This window comes from Narcine bancroftii, chromosome 10 (genome assembly GCF_036971445.1).
Source record: "Narcine bancroftii isolate sNarBan1 chromosome 10, sNarBan1.hap1, whole genome shotgun sequence".
NCBI classification, from domain to species: Eukaryota; Metazoa; Chordata; class Chondrichthyes; order Torpediniformes; family Narcinidae; genus Narcine; species Narcine bancroftii.
This window is the reverse complement of record NC_091478.1, coordinates 16824852-16845776: the sequence shown is the minus strand read 5'-3', so window position 1 is coordinate 16845776 and position 20925 is coordinate 16824852. Positions and strand designations below refer to the sequence as shown.

Below are 20925 nucleotides of genomic sequence, written 5' to 3'. Positions count from 1 at the left end.
CGTATGGACTTTCAGAATGCTTTTGATAACAGCAAAGTTGAAGTACATGATACAAAAGTATCTGAAATTGTATGGTATGAAATTGGCCAAATAAAAGACAATGGAGGGTTTTGGTTTTTCAAACTGGTGGAAGGTAAACAGTGGTATTTCCCAGGGAGCATTCTATATCCACTGTCTTTTTTTGGTGAAAAGGGGATAAACCATAATTTCTAAATTAGGAGTAATGAACTGCAGAAAAGACAGTGGCAAATTGCAACAGAACACAAACAGGCAGCATGGTTGGCATAGCAATTAGCGCAATGCCTTTACAGCACCAGCGATTGGGACCAGGGTTCAAATCCTGCACCGTCTGTAAGGAATTTGTACGATCTTCCCCTGTCTGTGTGGGTTTTCCCCAGGGGTTCCGGTTTTCTCCCATCATTTTAAACACACCGGGGTGTAGGTGTAAATTCGGCAGCACAGACTCATGGGCTGAAATAGCCTGTTACGTGTTGTACATCTAAATGTTTAAAAACGGGGAGAAAATGACACTGTGTATATTCAAGAGGGAAATGTTTGTGTGTATTTTGATTAATAGTGTGAAAAATAAAATTTTTTAAAAAACATGCATTGTTCAAATTTACCCTTCAACGTTAATGAAAGGTTTTCAATTCTCATCTTGACGGAACTTTATGTTACAATAAATGAGTGAGCTGCAAAGAGATGAGATGGTAATGACAATGTAATTACAAACTTTCATGACATTATGCTTTATAAATCTAAACCCTTTCTCCCATTACTTTTATATCTCCCTCAGATGCCATCTTCACTTCCTTTCATCATTCTGGATTAATCTCCACAAGATAGTCATTCACCTCAGTTATCAAGAATTCTGTAATACTAAATAATGAGCAGTGTGCCTGACAGTACTAGTTACATTAAAGTCTAACCAATATAACTCTCAAAATTATTAACATCTAATAAGTTAGTGGTACAAATGGGTAAAACCTGATTGCAACAAGGTAAACAACCTTTTGCTACTTTGATGCAGAATTACAGTTTTTTCTGTTGCAACTTTTAGCTTTTATATAAAATAGTAATGAGGAAACACAAAACACAAAGAAAATCCTCCTACCTCAGTTTGGTTCAGTGAAGCAATATGTAAATACAAGAAGGTGTCCTGTAGTCTGGCTGCAGCCCTGGCGATTGCCAGCGATGCCACTCCAATTGCTACACTACCAGGAAATGATGGTTCTGGTGGGTCACGCAGATTGATTGGTTTTCCTGGAGCAATACTTTTTTTGCCTGTAATATGAATTATCAATATGGTAATTGTCACTACTTTTGATCATTTAATTAGAGCTACCATGACCCTTGGGAAAATGCAACAATATCTTTCTACAAATGGACCCGATTTCACGGACCACTCAGCTTTGCACTTATTCATTTTATCAGTAGAAAGCAAATGCTAATGGACATGAAAGAAGATCGAGAAATACCATATAACAATTACAGCATAGAAACAGGCCAACTTGGCCCTTCTAGTCCATGCCAAACACTTTCTCCCACCTAACCCCACTGACCTACACTCAACCTGTGACCCTCCATTCCTTTCCCGCCCATATACATATCTAATTTCTCCTTGAATGCTAATATCAAGCCTGCCTCCGCCACTTCATCAGAAAGCTCGTTCCATACACCCACCTCTCTCTGAGTAAAGAAGTCCCCCTCACATTTCCTCTAAACTTTTGCCCCCTAACTCTCAACTCATGTCCGCTCATTTATATCTGCCTCTTTCTTAAAGGAAAAAACCTCTCCACATCCACTCTATCTATACACCTAATAATTTTAAATATGGTACCTCAATCAAATCCCCTTTTAACCTTGTATGCTCCAAAGAATAAAGACCTAACTTATTTAACCCTTCCCTATAACTTCGGCCTTGTAACCCCGCCAACATTCTAGTAAATTGTCTCTGTACTCTCTCCAATTTGCTGATATCTTTCCTATACTTTGGTGACCGAAACTGTACACAATACTCCAAATGTGGCCTGACTCATGCCTTGTACAAGTTTAACATAACATCCCAGCTCCTATACTCAATGCTCTGATTTATAAAGGCCAACATATCATAAGCTTTCTTCACCATTCTATCCTTTAGGGAACTATGTACCATTATTCCTAGATTCTTCTGTTCTACTGCACTCTTCACCATTCTCCATGTATGTTCCATTTTGATTATCCCTACCAAATGTAATACCTCACACTTACCTGCATTAAATGCCATCTGCCATTTTTCAGCCCACTCTTCTAACTGGCCTAAATCCCTCTGCAAACTTTGAAACCCTTCCTCACTATCCACAGCTCCATCTATCTTAGCATCATCCGCATACTTACTAATCCAATTTACCACCCCATCATCCAGATCATTTATGTATATGACAAATAGTAATGGACCCAATACTGAACCCCAAGTCACCAGCTTTCAATCTGACAAACAGTTATCTACCACTACTCGCTGGCATCTCCCATTCGACCATTGTTGATTCCATTTTACTACTTCAATGTTAATACCTAATGATTGAATCTTCCTAACTAACCTTCCCTGAGGAACCTTATCAAAGGCTTTACTAAATTCCACTGCCTTATCCTCATCAACTTTCCTTGCAACTTCCTCAAAAAATTCAATAAGGTTTGTCAAACATCATCTTCCCCTCACAAATCCACGTTGACTGTTCCTAATCAAACCCTGCCTATCCAAATATTTGTATTTACCATCTTGAAGAATACTTTCCATTAACTTACTCACCACTGATGTCAAACTTAACAGGCCTAGCATCTTTTTTAAACAAAGGAACTACATGAGCTACCCGCCAATCCTCGGTCACCATTCCTGTTACTAATGACATTTTAAATATCTCTGTCAAAGCCCCTACTATTTCTACACTATGGATGGAATTGATAGGAATGTTCCGGAAAGCCGACACAGACATGATGGGCTTAATCACTTCCCTCTAATTTATAAGAAAATAATATATAATAAAGTTCCCTACCTCTCAACAGAAGGGAGGTTAAAAATCTGCTGCTGCAAAATGGAAATGTCTACGTAACCTGCAAGAACATGTTTCTTGTTTTTACACAACAAACTCAGCAGGTCACGTAGCATCTATAGGAAGTAAAGAGTAACCAACGTTTTGGGCCTGAACCCTTTGCTGCAAGACTTCCTGAGATTTTCCAGTACTTTTGTGTGTTACACCACAATCCCAGTATCTACACAATCCCAGTATCTTCAGACGTTCCTGTTTAACTTCTTGATTTTACACTTAAAAAAAAACCTCTTCTCCTGTTCCATCATCATCAGCCATGAAGGTGGTTTATAAGGTCATATGAGCACAGCTATGTGCTGTGGTGTGGGTAGCTGGAGCATTAGAGTCATCCAATAATCATCAAGCAAATTAAGAATGCACACATTTTTGTGTAATTTGTTGATGCAAAGTGTCCCTACAGAATGGTAAAATTCAAACTCCTGCACATGCAGTTCAGTTTGTACAAAGTCCTCTAAAGCAAATGCCAAACAAACCTTTAGGACTTTTCTTTTTCTTCTCTCCAACAGGAACACTGGCAGCTGGTGGGAGCAATTCAGGTTCAGTTCGTTTTTGTTCTTCGTCATGCTTTTTTCTTTGCTCTTCATCTTCTTCCACTTTTCTCTGAAAGTAGTCACTGTGCAATTCAAATTCAGAATTGATAATTGGTATGTTTCATATATTAGTAATACAGTATCAAATTCTACATTTCAAGTGATACACAACTTTTAAACTGGTGCAATGCCTGGACTGTACATATCTTATACATTACATTTTATTCATTTTCCTAGTTTTCAGTTTTATTGTTATCAGTTGCCTACAGGAAAAGGAAATCTTAGGCTTGTATGTGATGTCATGTATGTACTCAAACAATAAATCTGAATAGTCCCAAACACTATTCTGCATCAATACAAAAGTGCCTGTACATTTTTCATTGTGTCAAATTACTCCACTAATATCATCACCAATACTTCACTCTGGTATTTATTGAACAAAATACCCTTTTAAAATACATTTCAGTTTAACAAGAGCAAAATGTATTTGTATATTTGTGTTGGGATACTTTTCACAATTCAATTGCATTGTTTTTCCAAAATGTAACTTGAAGAAACATTTTAAAAGAAGTCCATTCCATCTAAGATGAAAATTTCAGGTTTTATTTTTGGATTTTCATTAAAATAAAGAAAATTTCTAACCATTCACAATCAGTGGCATGCTTTAATGTAGGTAAGTAGGATCATTCGTTTCTAAGTCCCTGAAGTGCCAATCTCTTTAAGGAGGGCAAAATGTACTAGGCATAGTTATGAGATTTGGCAAGAAGTTGTCATACAGGAAAAAAAATTGAACATGATAGTCCAAGAAGATCATCTTCAGAAAATGACATATCATCTGTCCAAATATAAATGACAAAAAGATCTAAAGGGACAGAAAATCAGGAATGATATCCTTCAATTGATGCCAATATCATTCATTTTAAATATAAATCTGCTACAAGGCAGGATCAAAGGACCAGAGACTCAACCGCTCCTAAAATCAGATGGAAACCCACAAATTCAGATTTCACATCAAAATATAGTCCAGAAAAGTCTCTGCCTCATTGCCACACACCCTGGTCTAAAAAAAAAATCACGTCTCTATCCTCCCTCAATCTGGAAACTTCTGAATCTGATTGTAGGTTTACAGTTGAAGAATGATCAAATTTGAAAATCTAATTTAAATAAATAGGAAATGGTTAATCACTGGAAGAATAAAACCAGTTAATTCAGAAAGCTGGGTTTTTTTTCTAGATATTAATGTGAAGCCCTGGTACAAATCATTTTATTGTAAATAATTGGAGAAACAGAATACTCAAAGACTAGTACCTCAGCAGTTTGTCCACATGTGTCTGGTCAGCTGGTAAAAGCCCTTTCAGGAGGGAGTTCAGAGGTTCATTGATCCATTCTAAGGCAATTGTGACAGATTGATTTTTTTGTTCATAATCATCACCAGTAACTTTGCTTTTATAATTCGGGTCACTACAACAATTCGACATTGCAGCAAAACATACACTCTGGAAAGAAACAAGAGATGTTTTAAATATATTTAAATGTATTTTCAAGTTTGTTTTATTAAATAACAGGCATAGCAAATAAGATTTTTCTACAGAGTGCACAGAATGACCACAATAACAATCTCTAACAAAAATAGTCTAACCATCTTTTGTTGGCGTTCAACGATGTGCCCAACACAGAGTTCTCCACCAGTAATAAGAAACTCACCTGGACCAGCCACATAAATAGTGAGGCTACTAGAACAGGTCAAAGGCTGCATATCATGAGGTCTATAACTCACCTCCTGACACTCCAAATTCTTTCTACAAAGCACAAACCAGGAGCATGATGGAATACCCCATCATTAAAAAGTCACTAACAGGGTTATAATTTATTTCAAAATAAAGGGCTGATCATTTAAGACCGAGGTGCATAGTTTTTTTTCTTTCAGAGATTAGTGAATCTCTGGTATTCTCTGCTCCCAAGTGTGGGGAAGACAAGATTATTAGTTATTTTCTTAACTGGCACCCCACCTACTACCTTAAAAGTAATTTCTTCCACCACCGCCATGTCATCTATAAAATTTGCTGCAACAGCATCCCTCAAATTCATTGCCTCACCATCAGAAAGATAAAGGTGGCATGCACATGCAAACATGATCATCTGCAGGTTCCTCTCCAAGTAATATACCAACAAAACTTGAAAATAAATTGCTCATCAATGCTTTGTCTAAATCCTGTCTATTCCTAAGAGCAACATGGAAAGACATTGACCAGGACTGCAACGAAACAGGATAATTTATAAACTTTCCAGGTTTGGATGAAAGTTCAACAGTAACTTGAGCTTATTTCTCTTTCTGGAGATGTTTCTTGATTTGCTTGGTATTTTCAGCATTTTCTGCTTTTATTTCCAGTAGCTGTGCAGTCATTTGTTTCTTAAAATGAATCTCCTTCCTTGAAAGTGCCAGTTTTTTCTCCAAATACCATTGTAAAAATATCTTAAATGGCACACGTTACCTCAAGCTTCATGTCCAGAAGCAACTTTATGCGTTATCTTGCTCAAATGCAACTGTTGCTATGGGGTCCACTGCCTGGAAGAGTGGCAGACATAGGAGGAGGAATTCTGCTACTCTGATAAAGCCAGAAGGAGCACAGAGGCTGAGACCAAAGATGGGGATTGGGCAGCCGAGGGGCTCAAAATATTGAAAGCATCATCTGAATATAACATACATTTTATTTTGTTGGAGTTTTGTTGTCAGTTGCAATAGATTCCAAATAAAACTGCAACTTGTGTATAGTTCTAAATATTACCGGGCAGAATAGCTACCGTACATTTCGGCATATAACTTGACCTTCAGATAAGTCAGGTCCCCATTTTCATGGTTATCATCATATATCGGGCTTACAAGAAAATCTCCCATTTTTTAAAGAAATAAAAAAAAGTTTTAAAAAATCTTTGCTTCTGGCCAGGAAGTTTGCCAAGTGGAGCTGGGTCCAAGTCTTTAGCATTAGCTCCAGCTGGAGTCGGCGACTCCATACTCAACATCAAAGAAGTCACTTCGCTGCCTAAGTGTGCTTGATACAAGAGCCATGGCTATATGTCGGCTCCTGGGACAGGAGTGGAGAACTTGGGCTCCAGGCGGGAGCAGGGACCTCGGCCTACTGGGCAGGAATGGGAATCTTGGGCTCTACAATTGTTAAATTTCTGGGTGGGTTTTCGCGGTGCTTTCAGGATCATTTTATATGCTGAATCTACATCGAGTGGTTTTCTTGAGTTGAATTTAAGGCCTCATTTTTGTATTTGGTGTGCAAGACTTAACTTATACACCAAAATATATGGTATTGTTACGGGCCCAGAGGACCCCAAAACCCAGCAGCAATAGAAATTAATAGAAAGAAATTAATTTCCTTTAAACATAAAAACAGGATCAAACTTTAACTTATTACTATTAACTTAACTTAATCCCCTTCTGATTCTAAGCACAAGTATATGTAATGTGTGTATAAGTTCAGAAAAGTTCTTCTATTCACAGTCCAATCTCACTCTTCCAAGTATCAGGCAATTCTTATACTGTGCACAGAATTTAACATTTATGAATCTTCACCAGGCTTTGGTGCTTGAAAGGTAAATGGTTACTGCTCAGGAAGGTTCTTGTGGGTTTTCAAAGCAAGATTTGACACAAACTGATTCCTTCCGATCATTGCTTCAGTGTCTTGCTGAAGAAACTTCCTCCATCAGGGTTTTCCAGACAATAACCTCTTTCTTTCAGGTCACCACAGAGTTCCTTTTCGTTTCCCTTATTTCAAGTAAAACTTTATGCAGCCAGTCCTCTCCTCTTGTATGGACCACAAGGCCTTCGACGAGGCTAAACTAAGAACTCAGCCCATCTTCAAAATGGGGTTTTTCCACAAGTTTGCCTGCTTGTCATGTTCCAGACCCAGCTGCTACTGCTGAACTGTAGAACTGAATTCTCTCTTTCTCTCTCTCTCTGAGAAAACCACATTAGAACAGCAAACTGCAATCAGACAGACTATTGCACCAGACCCATTCTTCTGAGTCTGTTCATCCATTGCTTTCCACAGCATGTCCAATTAACATCTATTTGTGAAGACCTTCAGCAGAGCAGTTTCCATTGTACTTAAAAAGGCATAGGGAGCCTGGAGTGTTTGGCTTGAGATCTGTGTTGTGAAGTGTTTGTGACCTACAATTTAAAAAAAAACCCACAATCTATCTTCCAAAAGCATATCTATATATAATATAAAATATAATATAATCTGTCACACTTTCCCCTGCAAAGAAATTTTAACTCGAGTTAAAATTCAGTTATAACTAAATTGACTTTACAATCATTAAAAATACACAATATATAACATGTTATAACAATGTAACACAATATTGAGAGTATATATTTCTATATATGATCAATTTTGACAAACAATCTGCTATATTATTTGTACCTCTGATATGATTAATTTTCAACATTAAACTCCAGTTTAACAATCTTCTGTTTTTATTCTTCATTTTATTTGAAAACACCAGAGAATTGTGGTCAGTAAATATCACAATTGGTTCATGAATGGTACAGAGATATACATCAAAATTCTGCAAAGTATTATAGATGACAGTTCCTTCTCAATAGTGGAATAGTTCCTTTGATGAACATTGATTTTTATTTTGAAAAATAGGCATCTGGATGGTCAATTTCATATTGTTTTTTGTAATAAAACTGCTCCTGCTCCCCCCTCACTGGTATTCACTGCTAAAGAAAATGGACTATCAAAATCAGGAGATTTTAAAACAGGGTAATGGCTTAATAGCTCCTTTAAATTTTCTAAAGATCTCTGACAAATTTTTGTTCACACAAATTTCTCCCCTTCAAAAGATTGGTTAAAGGTAGAGCAACTTCAGCAAATTTCTGCAAAAATTCCTATAATATCCTGCCATTCCTAAAAGACTTCTCACCACTTTCTTGCCATTGGAAATAGGATTTTCAGAAATTGCATTCACCTTAGTTTGAATAGGTGGAACTTTGCCATGACCTAGGTATGTCACAGTAGCACGTCCAAATTCATTTTTAGCTAAATTAACAGTTAAGTTTGATAATATTGCGAACAATTTGTCCAATTCCCTCAGATGGTGTTCCCATGTGACACTTTTTGTGACCAAGTCATCAATATACGCATCTGGATGTGCCAATCCTTGGATTACTGAATTAATGATCTTTTGGAATGTTGTAGGGGCATTTTTCATGCCAAAAGGTAACACATTATAAACCAGATGAAGTTACAAAATCCGAAATATTCTTTCCTCTCTCAGTTAGAGGCACACACCAGTAACCCTTCAACAAATCCACCTTAGTAAGAAATTTAGTTTTCCCTATTTTATCAATACAGTCATCGATTCTCAGAATAGGATAAGCATCGGTTTCAGTTACTGAATTAACCTTCCTGTAATCTGTACAGAACCTAACAGTTCCATTTGGTTTTGGTACCAGAATACAAGGAGAACTCCAATCTGAGTTCGAAGGTCTAATAATCTCATTCCTCAACATATATTCCACCTCCTGATCCATGATTTTACTCTTCTGAATGTTTATTCTATATGGGTGTTGTTTTATGTGATGAATTGCCAGTTAATGAAGTAGGCAAAGACGATGTAGTCAAACAATAATCATGGCCTTTTTGGCACATCAGGAAACAAATGTGCATATTTCAAAATGAATTCTTTCAACTGCATCTGTTCTTGTGACTAACGAAGGTCCAACTTTCCTCCAGATTTTCCAAAATTGCTGAGTTAGACAGCACCGGAACCATGGTTTCTTTAAGGTTACCCTTACAAGATTCTATTTAGAGAATCTTATGATCCATAACTTCCTCAACCCTGTCAACAACGAACACCTCTGAAACAGACTGTTCTCCACTACCCTTATGCTCATAAGGTTTCGACATATTTATGTGACAAATCTGAGTTTTATACCTATTATCATCATTTTCTTAGACAAAGACCTTGTTACAGCACATACAGGATATATCTCACAATCCTCTTCAACGTCATCCTTACTGGGATGATTTGTTAATCTCAAAACTGACCCAACTTCTTTCTTTGGCTTGGCTTCGTGGACGAAGATTTATGGAGGGGGTAAATGTCCACGTCAGCTGCAGGCTCGTTTGTGGCTGACAAGTCCGATGCGGGACAGGCAGACACGGTTGCAGCGGAAAATTGGTTGGTTGGGGTTGGGTGTTGGGTTTTTCCTCCTTTGCCTTTTGTCAGTGAGGTGGGCTCTGCGGTCTTCTTCAAAGGAGGTTGCTGCCCGCCAAACTGTGAGGCGCCAAGATGCACGGTTTGAGGCGATATCAGCCCACTGGCGGTGGTCAATGTGGCAGGCACCAAGAGATTTCTTTAGGCAGTCCTTGTACCTCTTCTTTGGTGCACCTCTGTCACGGTGGCCAGTGGAGAGCTCGCCATATAACACGATCTTGGGAAGGCGATGGTCCTCCTAGTCATGGTGGGGAGCTGGCTGATGGAGGACCTCAGTTTTCTTCAGGCTGACTTCCAGGCCAAACATTTTGGCAGTTTCCACAAAACTGACCCAACTTAATCCTCTATCAAATCATTCCCTCATAAAAATGAGACACCCTGGATGGGGTAAATTTGAAATTACTCCTACCACAACAGGTTCTTTAACTGAATTCAGCACTATGTTGTTAAGAGATGTTGACTCTACCTCACCTCCAACACCTTTAATCAAAGTCGTCTCCTCTGTGGCAGCCTTTTAAAACATTTTCCAACAACAATGACTGGACAGTTCCAGTATCTATCAGAATTTTAACTGGATCCTGTGATTCTCACTCCTTTACTGAAATCAATCCTTCTGACACAAAAGGTTTGAAAATGTTAGAAATAGAAGTACCTTTAAAGAAATTGCTTGAGACAAAAATTGAGAACAAAGAACATTTATTTTACAACAATGCAAAGTTGGGTGCTTCCCCTTACCCTGGGAATACACACATACACTGGGGCTCACCCAACTTTTATACAGTTGATTTCAGTATAGGAATACCCTCCCCCTTACATTCTTCTGCCTCCTGCTGGAGAGGTTTGGCATTAGGCAATCCTTCCTGCCTACTTGCAGTTTCAGTATACTTGGAGGACCAGGGGGTATCCTGTCGGTGTCCCTTCATGTTATTGTCCTTATTCACACCTTCCTGATTCTCGGGGCTACAGTCTCTTGGTATGCAGAGTTGGCTCATCCTGTCTAGGGTTGGCTAATTTAATATGTATAAATCTGTGTAAGGTTAGCTAATTAGATATGTAGGACTTGGTAGTTCTGTCCAGGGCTAGGAGACCCTTATCTGATCCAGACTACCTCAACTTCCTACATTCTATTGTTCCTTACCACTCCTTATCTTAGTCTTATGGTGGCTCTTGTCACAAAGACTAGAAGATTCTTATGTTAATCGTGCTGACTCTGCTTTCCTGCATCCTAATCCCCAAGCTCATCCTGTTTGTACTGGTTACAGCCATTAACTGATGTATGAATTTTAGTTTCCTTCATGTTCATAATTTTAGATCAGTTTTCCCATCTCTCACAAAAACATCCGTAAAACCCTTACCAGGTGTGGAACATCTGCTCTCCTTAAATTCAACTGTCTGAATATATGCTTCTGGTAAAACCTCCTTTTCTCATCTCTTTTTCAACACTAAACAATATGCAATAACATGACCAGGTTTCTTACAAAAATGACATACAAATCCAGAAGTTCTGTCCTTTCCCACCTTACCTTCATCTTACCTTCAAATTTATTTATGTGAATCAGAGCACCCATTATCCTTGCTGTTTGCTGCCACGCCCCACATCTCTCTAATCCAGGTATTAATTTAATCTCATTTGGAACACACCTTTTAATTTCCTCAATTAATATCAATTGTCTTATCAATTGTCAACATCATTATTTATTCCTTTTTGAGGCGCACCAACAGTCAAAACATACAGATTTTCCCAGAGCAAAATCCATACAAAATTGGATCCATGTTTTCACCAAACTCCTGAATTTTTGTCTATATGTTTCTGGACCAACTCATAAGCTTTCAATACTGCTTGTTTAACAGTATCTTAATTTGCCACTTGCTCTATAGTCAAACTTGAGTGTGCAATTTGTACTTTTCCCTTCAATAAACTTTGGAGCATAAGAGGCCATTTTTCTTTTGGCCATCTTGAGCTCTCAGCTTTTCAAAAAGCTGAAAGTATGTATCTATATCTCCCTCATCAAAAGGAGGAACTAGATTTACCTCTCTGCTCGTCAAAAACCTCTCCCCAGGAGTTACAGCCTCAATTCTCTTACCTCCCTCCATCTCAATTTTTAACCTCCAATGGAAACTGTCTGTCCCTTTCAATCTGTTCCAAGTCATATTTTATTTGTCTTTCATCATGCTCCCTCTGTTTTTCAGCTTCCTTTAACTCATATTTCCTCCACTTTTCATCCTCTTCTCTTTGTTTTTCAGCTTCATCTACCTCATGTTGTTGTCTCTGCAACTCAAAGTTCCTTATGATAGGATCTACTTTTCTGTGAATGGACAACACTTCTTATGACAGATGCACATACCAATATGGTTACAATGGTGATAACTGCCTGTTACAAGTTGATCGTCACTGTTAATGAAATTTATTTTGGTTACGTGCACTATACACATATGGAACTGTATAATAGAAATTTTGGTGTGTTCAGTATGTGCATCCTGTATCAGGTACCAATTTTCATTTCACAATTGCTTCTGTGCAATAATTTGATCCCTTTCAAATCACTCACAAAACAATCAGGTTTCTACCTCAATATCTTCAGTAGATTTTCTATTCCCTCGCCTTAAATCTTAAAGATAAAGCTTATTATATAAAAGCAAGTCATTATATATTAAGACTCCTGTAAACATCATTTCTAAATCCAACTTTTAAATAGATCAACAATGAAAACATCCACTCAGTTTTAACTTATTTGTTTTTCAACTTTCACTATCTGCAGTTTCTTGTGTGTCTCCAATTTATAAGAAAACCCTGTTTAGTTTTATTTTTTTTATTATTTAATGAAGACATACAGCAAGGTAACAGGCCCTTTAGGGCCTCATGCTGCCATATGACACCATATTAACCTACAACCCTCGGTACATTTTGAAGAATGAGAGGAAACTAGAGCCCCTGGGAAAAACCCATGCAGACTTGGGGAGAACATATAAACTCCTTACAGGCAATGTAGATTCGCTATAACAGTGCTGCACTGACCACAGTCCTGTCTACGTTATGTGACTCTAAAATGTCAATGCGATGATTGACTTGAAAAATATCCTGTCACTAGCTCTAAACTTACATTATAATGATAACTGTGCTTTATATTCTGTTTCTAACACACATTAACATTTTACTTTAATACAAGTGTATTTTGCCACTTTAGAACTTTATAAAATTAAACCAAAGATTTGGGGAAAAAAAACATACATGGATGTCATTTGACACATTTCATCCAACACTTCTCCCAAGCCCTTCTTAACAAAGCCTTCCTTCTCTACTTAATTGTTATATTACTCAACCTTGTTTGCTTAGTCCATTGCCATTTTCCATTTTGGTGTTTATAAAAGGTAATCTCTATCCTAATTATCAACACAACATGTCAGCTGTAATTTCTTTCTCAACGTTTTCAGATACAAGAGTGAAAAGATTTAAAGTACCTATCTTATCATAAATGATGACAATAACTGTTCATGAAAAGGACTGAAGAAAACAAGAAATCTGGATTGTGAAATTATTTTCAAGTGCTTAGTTTATATATCATTTTGTAAATGTAGTTCTAAATCAGAACCGTTTCGAATTAATTGAAAACGCATTACCTGTATACACCAATACTAACAATATTTTCAATCACTACCATGGCTATTGTCGAAAAAGTCAATTTCTCTTACTATAAAAAAAGTAGAGGATTTCAGTGTAGCTACACAATACAAAGCAATCAGTTTGATTATTTTTTTCTGAAATTGGCTCTTCAGCTGTGTTCACTTTCAAATATTTTATGACAGGCTTCTCTAAGAGGCTTTGCAAGATAGGCATGTCAGGAGGGAAATGCATATAGTAGACTATCTAGAGCAAAACTGTTACAGTACTTCACCTTTCACCAAGTGCTCTTCAATTCTACTGCCATGGTCCATTTACATGACATTAATACTGAACAATTACTTTCAATTATATTTTTCAATGGTACTGTATATTGAGCATATTATTGCACACATTCACAATGCCTAAATGCACTTTTTAAACCAGCAGTAGCAAATTAAATGGCAGAAATGACTTCCCTAAATTTTGTTTCCCTGAAATATTATAGACAGTGTTCAGGATGATTTTATGTAAACTCACAACCAATACATTTTGCAACACAGAAAAATCTGAGGTTCTAGTTCATTGTGTGGAAAATAGTTAAGGTAAGCTTCATTACACAAGCTTGGAGCGCAAGAAAAACCAAGTTTGTTGTAATTGGCAAGGCCACAACTTGTATATCAAACTTTGGTCTTCTTGTCGAAGGAATGACAACTTATAACAGATGCAAAAAAGTGAATTGATTTTTGGAATTTTGAAGCTCTTCCATGAGGAATTACTAAAAAAAAGAACTTGCATTTTAAAGTTCCTTTCATGATCTCCAGCTGACTCAAAGTGCTTCATACTGCAGTTAATGTGGCAAATGCAGAAAATAGGCCAAAATGCTTTGGTATTTCGTTGAAATGAATCAGTGTTTATGGTGCTTGATGAAATAAATGCTGAAAAACTATTTCCTTTGCAAGAAACTCGACAATTATGAAGTGCTAAAATATTGGGGGCCAAGATGAAAAATTCCTGGAGGCTGCACAAGCTGCAATCTGTAGCAGGAACTTATCTAGTCAAGCAGCATCAAGTGGTTTCTAACCAAAACCATTTATTGAAAAAAAATATCCTCATTGTGAATCTTTGAAATTCGCCTCCCTGGAGGGCTGTAGTTGGTTTGAGCCCAGGAACAATAAAGCCCCCAGAAAGAGGTTCAATGTTGGAAAACTGCAGTCAGACGAAGCGAGAGGAAACTTCCAGGCAAACCTCAAAGCAAAGCTCGACGTTGCAACCCGCCTCCCGGACCCGTCCCCTGAAACCCTCTGGGATCAGTTGAAGACTACCATACTGCAATCCACTGAAGAGGTACTGGGCTTCTCCTCCAGGAAAAACAAGGACTGGTTTGACGAAAACAGCCAGGAAATCCAGGAGCTGCTGGCAAAGAAGCGAGCTGCCCACCAGGCTCACCTTACAAAGCCGTCCTGTCCAGAGAAAAAACAAGCCTTCCGTCGCGCATGCAGCCATCTTCAGCGCAAACTCCGGGAGATCCAAAATGAGTGGTGGACTAGCCTCGCCAAACGAACACAGCTCAGCACGGACATTGGCGACTTCAGGGGTTTCTACGAGGCTCTAAAGGCTGTGTACGGCCCCTCACCCCAAGTCCAAAGCCCGCTGCGCAGCTCAGACGGCAAAGTCCTCCTCAGCGACAAGATCTCCATCCTCAACCGATGGTCAGAACACTTCCAATCTCTTTTCAGTACCAACCGCTCAGTCCAAGATTCCGCCCTGCTCCAGCTCCCTCAACAGCCCCTAAGGCTAGAGCTGGATGAGGTTCCCACCCTGGATGAGACATATAAGGCAATCGAACAACTGAAAAGTGGCAAAGCAGCAGGTATGGATGGAATCCCCCCAGAAGTCTGGAAGGCTGGCGGCAAAACTCTGCATGCCAAACTGCATGAGTTTTTCAAGCTTTGTTGGGACCAAGGTAAACTGCCTCAGGATCTTCGTGATGCCACCATCATCACCCTGTACAAAAACAAAGGCGAGAAATCAGACTGCTCAAACTACAGGGGAATCACGTTGCTCTCCATTGCAGGCAAAATCTTCGCTAGGATTCTACTAAATAGAATAATACCTAGTGTCGCCGAGAATATTCTCCCAGAATCACAGTGCGGCTTTCGCGCAAACAGAGGAACCACTGACATGGTCTTTGCCCTCAGACAGCTCCAAGAAAAGTGCAGAGAACAAAACAAAGGACTCTACATCACCTTTGTTGACCTCACCAAAGCCTTCGACACCGTGAGCAGGAAAGGGCTTTGGCAAATACTAGAGCGCATCGGATGTTCCCCAAAGTTCCTCAACATGATTATCCAACTGCACGAAAACCAACAAGGTCGGGTCAGATACAGCAATGAGCTCTCTGAACCCTTCTCCATTAACAATGGCGTGAAGCAAGGCTGTGTTCTCGCACCAACCCTCTTTTCAATCTTCTTCAGCATGATGCTGAACCAAGCCATGAAAGACCCCAACAAATGAAGACGCTGTTTACATCCGGTACCGCACGGATGGCAGTCTCTTCAATCTGAGGCGCCTGCAAGCTCACACCAAGACACAAGAGAAACTTGTCCGTGAACTACTCTTTGCAGATGATGCCGCTTTAGTTGCCCATTCAGAGCCAGCTCTTCAGCGCTTGACGTCCTGCTTTGCGGAAACTGCCAAAATGTTTGGCCTGGAAGTCAGCCTGAAGAAAACTGAGGTCCTCCATCAGCCAGCTCCCCACCATGACTACCAGCCCCCCCACATCTCCATCGGGCACACAAAACTCAAAACGGTCAACCAGTTTACCTATCTCGGCTGCACCATTTCATCAGATGCAAGGATCGACAATGAGATAGACAACAGACTCGCCAAGGCAAATAGCGCCTTTGGAAGACTACACAAAAGAGTCTGGAAAAACAACCAACTGAAAAACCTCACAAAGATAAGCGTATACAGAGCCGTTGTCATACCCACACTCCTGTTCGGCTCCGAATCATGGGTCCTCTACCGGCACCACCTACGGCTCCTAGAACGCTTCCACCAGCGTTGTCTCCGCTCCATCCTCAACATCCATTGGAGCGCTCACACCCCTAACGTCGAGGTACTCGAGATGGCAGAGGTCGACAGCATCGAGTCCACGCTGCTGAAGATCCAGCTGCGCTGGATGGGTCACGTCTCCAGAATGGAGGACCATCGCCTTCCCAAGATCGTATTATATGGCGAGCTCTCCACTGGCCACCGTGACAGAGGTGCACCAAAGAAAAGGTACAAGGACTGCCTAAAGAAATCTCTTGGTGCCTGCCACATTGACCACCGCCAGTGGGCTGATAACGCCTCAAACCGTGCATCTTGGCGCCTCACAGTTTGGCGGGCAGCAGCCTCCTTTGAAGAAGACCGCAGAGCCCACCTCACTGACAAAAGACAAAGGAGGAAAAACCCAACACCCAACCAACCAATTTTCCCCTGCAACCGTGTCTGCCTGTCCCGCATCGGACTTGTCAGCCACAAACGAGCCTGCAGCTGACGTGGACATTTTACCCCCTCCATAAATCTTCGTCCGCGAAGCCAAGCCAAAGAAGATTTCAATGTAATTAAAGTCAGGAATACATTGGAGCACATATTTCATATTCAACTATTACTTCAATATGCCATCCATCTCAAACACACATTCAACAATTGTCATCACTTTAGCGGGAACCTTGCTCCTGATGCTGGCCACAGATTTTTTTTATATTTGAGGGACTAATTTTGTTAGTTTCAACCTTAAATCTCCACGTTATGTAATTTCCAGTCGATTTCTCTTAGGTTGTAGCAAATCATAAACAGCACTGAAGCTGCATTCTACTAAATAAGATGATGAAAAATGTATCAATAGTTCCCTTGCTAAAGTAGTAGTTTGGGTACTTCTTTTCAATCTCGTTAGACAGCCACATCATAGTTTTTTCACTTTGAACAGTTTTCACAGATTCATCATGTTGCAACTCAGATAACTTCTCTTGGTATTGCAATGGAACTTCAGATAAATCCACCAGCAATGGCTGAGTTAACCTAGAGGAAAAATCCATTGCCTTTAAATCACAAAATCTATAATTGAAGTCAGTAACCAACATTTCAAATGATCAACAATGACGTTTGTAGCAGCATTAGTTACCTTACACTTATTCAACCAATTGAATTGACTGAAATTTCTTGCAGAAATATTCCTTTGTAATAATTCTACAAGTGTCATGAATCCAAATATCTTTGTTTTTGCATCAATGAGCACATTATATGCAACTCTGAGTTGCTTGTTCAATGTACTTAGTTTCTCAAAAATGCCCATCAAGTAACTCACATAAGCTTTGCCATCTATTGTTAGCAAGAACTTGATTTCAGGTTTGTCCTTCAAAAACTTGCTGAGGAGATCAAATAGTTCCCTAAACCTTTTGAAGCAGTTTCCCTTTGACAACCACCTTACTTCATTGATTCATTTGTCAGAGCCTGTTGATGCACATTCATAGTGTGCAGGTATAAACCCAAACTTCAAGAACTCCAATGAATATTGATGAACCTTTTGCTTGCTTGGTCTGCTCAATTTGAATATAAAACAGCGTGAGCTCCCTGAAACAGATTAATACAACAGCGCAAGCTCCTTGAAACAGATTGATCAATATTTTATTATGGCTTAGAATGAAGAATGTAATAAAAGTTATGATTGAATCAAAGGAAGAATACTGACCCTAAAAAAAAAACATGAAAAGAAGCACTAGTTGGTTTCGGACATTTTTTCCCCTCGCAGAGTACATCAAAACTGCGCTAGCCTCATGCTTTACTTTCTAGGGTCCCTATTTTTTTTTCCAATTTTGGCATCTCCTTTAGGCTGGCGCCTGGGGCGGACCCATCCCTCCCCCATATCAATATGCTAGTGCACAAAGATAGATACAGGTCTCACTCACTACTGAACTGAAAAAGTAAGAGTGTGGACAGAGACATTATCGTTAAGATCATTTGGAATCCTCATTGCCAATTAGATAATTTGGAATGAATGATAAGACCAGTCAGAAAAAATACAATTATCATGTTAACCAAGGATAACAACAGTTAAAGAGAACAATGGAGAAACATCAGAAGAGCAAAAACACATGATAGGAAAATAAAAAGAACGAAGTGATTTTACTTGAAAGTTACCACAACTGACAGTGTGGCTAAGTCACATCTTTCACACCAACATATAATGAGTTTATTTTTTCAAACCAATTTTTTAATTATTTCCCAAAACATTCCTATGCCCACTAAAATATTCTTAAGCCCACACACCCCACCTTGAGAATCTATATCTATCCTAAAGGATGAAAAGAAGCTTACTTCAGCCAATTCAAGGGCTTTGTGGGGAGAACCAGAGTCAAAGGATTTTCCCTACTACCGGATATTGAAGGCTGAGACTAGTGGGAAGGGAAGAGTAACTACCAGGGATCATATTAGGAGCAATGATGTTTTGTGGTAAAATAAAGTATTAGTACCACAATGTAACGTAGATATAGTTGCGGCTCACCGGAGGCGTAATCGAACCGGCTTGGGAGGTTCCAAGTGACTTCATGACATCACAATGAGATGATGTCATTTGGAAAGTGGTGGGGGGGGGGGGTTTCAAAAACTGCATGTGACTGTTTGCGTTAACAACTTTAACTGAACTTGACTCGACTACATCTGATCATTTTCTCGCTCTTCATTTTGCAACAATATGAATATGACACTAAGAATGTGAAAAATCTTTGTAGTATTTCTTTGTAAATACTTCAATTGTGAATAATGTTTATTTTTGGAAACAAAAAGTATTTATAATAATGAAACAACCTGAACGTTGTAAAATTGTTGATAGGTTCCATTAGGGAAGAATATCTGATGGTGGGAAAAGTAAGAGAGAAGGTGGTGAGTGAAGGTAGAAACAGAGAAGAAAAATGGACAGATAAAGCCAGGTGGGAAGAGGAGATGGGAATGATAGAAAAGATGCTGGAATTTTCTTCTGTGCATCACCCACACAAGCGTGCACCTGGACTACTTCTCCTCTGCCCTACCTTTCCTATCCCCTCTTCCATATAGTGACATGTGCCTACCATCCGTCTAACAGTCAGGGGGTGGCCAATCTTTAAATTTTTAATTTAGACATACAGCATGGTTACAGGCCATTTCGGCAGGCCCACAAGTCCGTCCCACCCAATGAACCCCTGGTATGCACTTACAAGATGAAACGGCCTGTTACCATGCTGTATGTCTTAATTAAAATTAAAATGTTGGCCACCCCTAACTAGTTCCACTTATCACTGACTCTTGTATATGGGAAGTTGTTCATGATTTCATTATGGATCTTTATTAATGAAAAGCATCATCAAGAATGCATCTCACCCTAACTATGGACAATGACAATAAAGATGGAATTTAATCTTTTAAAAAATCTATTGTCAGAAGACGTAGAGTAGAGGCAGGTTGGTAGTGGACATCATCTTGTGACTAAGAAGTGCAAGGCAAAATCTGATGCGTGATTGAGTTTGATCTGATATTTTTTTCCATCATGTCTAGATTAACATACTTTACAATTTCACTTTGCTACTGGAAAGTCATTTTTCCTCATGGCCTCTTGAATATGAACTACCACAAGACTACAAAAATTGAAATGATTGTTTAGAATAACACCTGGATAATTTTTTTTTACTATTGTTAAAATAATTTTCCCTCTCATCTCTGGAGAACTTGTAATTGAAGTTCAGAAACTTCCATTAAAAATGCTGTTCTATAAATTTTACTTTAAGTCTCACTTGACATTTCAGTATTACCCTCATCTTCATTGCAATCACTTGCCATGTGTCAAATAAATGGTAAAACTGCTATCTCTTGTCCTATGGAACTGATGACAGACATGCGCTTTTAAATTTTGCAATCTAGAAATTGCTGGCTGATACAAAATTTTTCTTAGTTAAAACTATTGAAATAGTGATGCCATATTTTCAGTGTGAGGAGGTGGAAGTTTTTGATAATATTCAGCTTTATTGTATGCAATGTAAATCAACACTTCATAGAGAGCCATATCACAGTTGCTGCTTAATAACTTTCCCAACTCTGAAAACACCAATTTACATGGGTGGATTCTTTCCCTTGGATAAAACATTCAAAATTTAAAGGATCTGAAAGAATTTCTATAATTCATAAAAAATTGGGATGGGGACCACCTGGGACGGCCATCGACCAACCACATGGGACAGGGACAAAACCCGCGCTGTTATAGTGTTAGATTAATTTTTGTTTTAAATTTGCATCATTTTTCACTCTCTCAATTTAATGTGCATTTTCCAAGCCATTAGTAATATTGAACTTTTACTTTATGGTTTACTAGGGATGAGAATTTTTATGAGTGATTATCTGTTTGCACTCCTTGACTCCATGTAGATCTTCGTATTAGCATTTGACAACTAACCTATTCTCA

General features: G+C 38.8%; 1 protein-coding gene across 2 annotated transcripts in view; it reads right to left on the bottom strand.

Moving 5' to 3' along the window:
* Positions 1–20925, bottom strand: part of eno4 (enolase 4) — a 48215-nt gene that overhangs the window by 19674 nt on the left and 7616 nt on the right. For both annotated transcript variants that reach the window (XM_069900037.1, XM_069900036.1), the window contains exons 3-5: positions 4925–5112; positions 3560–3699; positions 1115–1284 (exon numbers count right to left, since the gene is read on the bottom strand). In XM_069900037.1, the coding sequence (XP_069756138.1) occupies positions 1115–1284; positions 3560–3699; positions 4925–5112 (498 nt within the window). The remainder of the gene's footprint in view (positions 1–1114; positions 1285–3559; positions 3700–4924; positions 5113–20925) is intronic.